Raw genomic sequence first — 4,281 nt, 5'->3', positions numbered from 1 at the left:
ATTTGTTGTTGGAGTAAGTAGTGTACCAAAATTTAGTAATTTGAAACTAGGTTACTTGTATGAATTTATTTCCATAGTAATTGAGCCTAACATCTTCAAGCGTGGCTACTATTTGGTTTTGTAATACCTTCTTAATGCAATCACTTAGATTCTTGTGGACATTTTGTCATTGTAAAAGTTATGTAGGAGATATAGGGAATGTTAAAGAACTGAAACAACAAAGAAGCCGTGTTGACATAAATTAATAGTAGAGTACCAAATTTTATTGCGTAGTATGAGTACACTTTGAGCATCATGGAGTACACTTTAGGTACAATGGCATTCAGAAATTAAGCTTTTGCAGAGTTAAACTTTTTGTTTTTTGGTCATTTTGATTCAGAGTTGTGGCCTATGAATTGCGGAATTTTGTCTCTATTTCCACCCTAACATAAGCATTTTGCATCATTCATACTTTCCTTTATACATGTATGATTCTTATTGAGTGTGGACGGAAAAGATTAAATTGAGAAAAGAATTCTATTTTGGTTAAGAAGTGAACTCTAATTTATTTCAAATATAAATTCATGATTTGAAACAATTAATTGCATGAATAAAATGATTTTTTTAGATTTTACTCTTTTTATCCTTGTGGTTATCTATTTGTCTTTTCTTTATTTATTCATTAAGAATAATTTTGACATTTCAATATTTAGTAATAATGAACTTGCAATCAGACAAATTTTTTGTCTGATTTAGTTTCAACATTAACGTGAGAGTTGAAATTCACTTGAGATTTGAAAATGATATTTTTTTTGTACTCCAAACCAAATAAAAGAATTCTTTTCTTGATGGATAGCTATTCTGAAGGTGTTCCAAACACAGTATAAGTTGATCCTTGGTTCTTTTGGATGCTGATTAACGATTTTTGGGTTGTATGTGTTATGCCCAATTACCATGCTATTTTTGTCTGAGTTGCCAGCTGACAAATTCTTTGTCTGTTCAGGTATTTGGTGGTGTGAGATGGACAGCGATTCAGAAAGTAGCTCAGAGTTCTCTGCATAGTGGAATGATGGATGGAGCACAGGATCGGAGGCTGACGAATGTGAGACACTAAGGCTTGAGTCGGGGCAATCAGAAGCAGTGGATATGACAATGTTGGATACTGAGAAAAGTCGTAGGGTAGCAGATGATGCAAAAGATCAAGGATCTAGTCTGGCGAATGTGAGGTCAATTGAAGAACCAAATAGTTCCAATCGCTGCGAGGCAGGGGTAACAGCAGAAGATTTGGCTATTGCTGAGTTCGATTCAGTTGAGGAGGCATATGCAAGGTATGTGGAACATGCACGGGTTACCGAGTTTGCGGTTCGAAAGGGAGATTCGGGAAGAGATAATGAAGGTAATGTTGTGAGAAAATTTTTCTTCTGCAATAGAGAAGGATTGTGGGGTAAGAAACATTACGAGAGGATTGATAGACAGCGGGCACACAAACCAATTACAAGAACCAATTGTAATGCTAGGATTGTGGTTCATCTAGACAAGGGTTGTGGAAAGTGGAAGATGAAATCTTTCGTTGCGGATCATAACCATGAACTAGCCCCAGCAGACCACACAAATATAATGGCACCGCATCGGCACATGTCGGAAGGCGACAAGGCCCATGTTCATAGCTTGCACGAAGCAGGTTTCCAGACAACCCAAATCATGAGATTCTTTGCCTATCTCGCAGGTGGTTATCACAATTTACATTTTACAAAGAAGGATCTATATAACTATATCGATGATGTTCGATGTTCCCGCATAGTGGAGGGTGATGCTGTTGCGGCCATTAGCTATCTTAAAGGGAAGACCGAACTTGATCCCCTAGCTGTGGTACAATACTCGTACTGTGCTGAAAACCATTTGGGTAATCTATTTTGGTGTGATGGTCAAATGCAGCATGACTATGATTGTTTTGGTGATGTCTTGGCCTTTGACTCAACCTATAGAAAGAATTTATACAATAGGCCTTTGGTGATTTTTTCAGGTACTAACCATCATAGAAAAACTATTATATTTGGGTTTGGGTTGCTTGAGGATGAGAAGATTCCTTATAAATGGTTGCTAAGGAGTTTTTTTTGGATGTAATGAGGCAAAAGGAGCCGATGGTTGTGGTTACCAATGGAGACGAATCAATGAAGGAGGCTATCCGGAGCGAGTTTCCTAATGCAACACACAGACTATGTAGTTGGCATCTTGCTCGGAATGCTGTCTCTAATATTAAGGATGCTAATTTCTGTAGTGCATTCAAGACTGAGGTGTATGGAAACTTTGTGGTTGAAGAGTTTGAGAATTATTGGGCGGAGATGGTTGAGAGCCTTGGTTTAGAGAACAATGATTAGATTGGAAAAACATACGAGAAGAGGGCGCATTGGGCGAATGCCTATCTGTGTGATAAGTTTTGTGCTGGAGTTAGAACAACATCGAGATGTGAGGAAATCAATTCATCCCTCAAGAAGTTTATTAGATCTGGAAATTGTCTACTTGAGCTCGTGGAGAACCTAGATCGTGTGGTGAAGGATTATTGGAATAATCAGTTCATGGCCGACTTCAAATGCTTGTATTCGGAACCGGTGATGACAACAGGGTTGGAAAGTATTGAGAAGACTGTAAGCAAGGTGTATACGCGAGAAATATTCTTTGAGGTTAAGAAACAAATAGAGTCAGTTGCTGCGTTGCTCGTGCTTCATCATGAGACTTATGGTACCATTCAAAAGTTCATGTTAAGGAAGTTCCGAAGGCCCCGTAGAGTTTATACTGTTTTATACGATAGCAGTTTCGAAAATTATGAGTGCTCGTACAAGTTGTAGAACAGTCTTGGGGTCCCTTGTAGTCATATATTTTATGTGATGAAGGAGCTTGAGATAGAGGCGTTGCCGAGGCGATTAGTGCTTCGCAGTTGGTGTAAAGATGCAAAAACATAAAGTTGGTACGGTTCCAGTGGCCGATCCGGAAAAGGCGTTTCGGGTACGTTATGGGTCCCTGTGGAGTGCATGTATGTCTATGTGCTATATAGCCACTCAGGATGGAGACACGTATGAGAATGTTCTTTCCCAAGTGGCAAAACTGACGAAGGAAATTGAGTCAGTGGGCCCACGAGGCGGAAGGAACCGATTTGGGAGAGCAGGCGACGACCATGTCAACATGCTGGATCCAACTATTGTAAAGTCGAAAGGTGCTCCCAGGGGCAGTACGAACGTAAAAATGGGAAGGCGATGTAGAAGGTGCAATGGGCTTGGGCACGACCGTAGGAATTGTACTACGAGGAACGAACAACCAGATGATGAGGTTAGTGTCTGATTGGTTTCTTAACGTGTGAGTAGTTTAGGTCTGTTATGTTGTGTGATGTACCATTCAAAATTCAGCAGTGTTATTTTGATTGAGCAGTGTTGTCTTGTATTTTATGATTTTGTAGGTAGTAGGAACTATGAACAGCAAATCTCAAATTTCTTGTAAAAGGGTTCGACGAGGTTAGGCATTCGCCAATTGGTGATGTGCAGATCATTTATTCATCAATGTCAGGCCGTTGAATGAAGCATGTTTGGATTTGCCAAACCAGGGGTCCATTTTTTGTCCTTATTGTAAATGCGGATTCGAAATTTATGTGAAACAGTGTCTTGTATTGAACTCTAGTAAATCTTATGCTATTGCGTCATGTGTTATGAATTAGGGACGTGCATTGTACAGCGAAATTTGAATGTCTTTCATGTGTTCCAAAGTAATGATCATGGATAACATGAATTCGTAATGGTTATTTAGTTTCAGCCTTAGAATTGTCCGCTTGGACGATGTCATTATTTCTCAATAATTCCTACCGTATTGGACATAAGGTTTATTCTCTCTATCTCTTTCTGGCAGAGGATGAAAATTCTTTTTAATTCCTCTTAAATGAAAGGTATACTCATTACAAGAACTCCATTTAAAATTGAATTTATTTTTTTCCGTATCAATTTTACCCTTTATTTTTTTCATTGTAGGGTCCTTATTACTTGAATATCTAAGATATATAATTAAATTTCGCTATACAATTTTCATTTTTGGTGTTGTATAAAAAAATTTTATTTTTTATTTGGCTCTATTAAAATTTATAAGTATAACTCTTGTATATTACTTTATTATTATTATTTTGTCATAATATAAATTATTGATCTCATTAAAATGAACAAAGTAAATAAAAAAACTAATAATAACTAAGGAATAAAGTCATGAATCATGAAATTTTACAACTTAAACCAGAATTAAAATAAAGAGTACTGAGAGTACTAG

At 37.4% G+C, this 4,281-nt stretch overlaps 1 protein-coding gene across 1 annotated transcript; it reads left to right on the top strand.

The window, feature by feature from the left end:
* Window positions 1-1,125: 1,125 nt before the first annotated feature.
* On the top strand, window positions 1,126-2,103 carry LOC112763080 (protein FAR1-RELATED SEQUENCE 5-like). Its single transcript, XM_025808843.1, has one exon. It carries the CDS (start codon window positions 1,126-1,128, stop codon window positions 2,101-2,103), a length of 978 nt encoding a protein of 325 aa, XP_025664628.1.
* The last annotated feature ends 2,178 nt before the right edge of the window (window positions 2,104-4,281 follow it).

This window comes from Arachis hypogaea, chromosome 17, assembly GCF_003086295.3.
Source record: "Arachis hypogaea cultivar Tifrunner chromosome 17, arahy.Tifrunner.gnm2.J5K5, whole genome shotgun sequence".
Classification (NCBI taxonomy): domain Eukaryota; kingdom Viridiplantae; phylum Streptophyta; class Magnoliopsida; order Fabales; family Fabaceae; genus Arachis; species Arachis hypogaea.
Note: the sequence above shows the minus strand (reverse complement) of the source record. Positions and strands in the feature narration are given on the sequence as shown.

Coding starts and splice junctions, on each gene's coding strand:
- LOC112763080 (XM_025808843.1), top strand. CDS start 1,126: ATGACAATGTTGGATACTGAGAAAAGTCGTAGGGTAGCAGATGATGCA.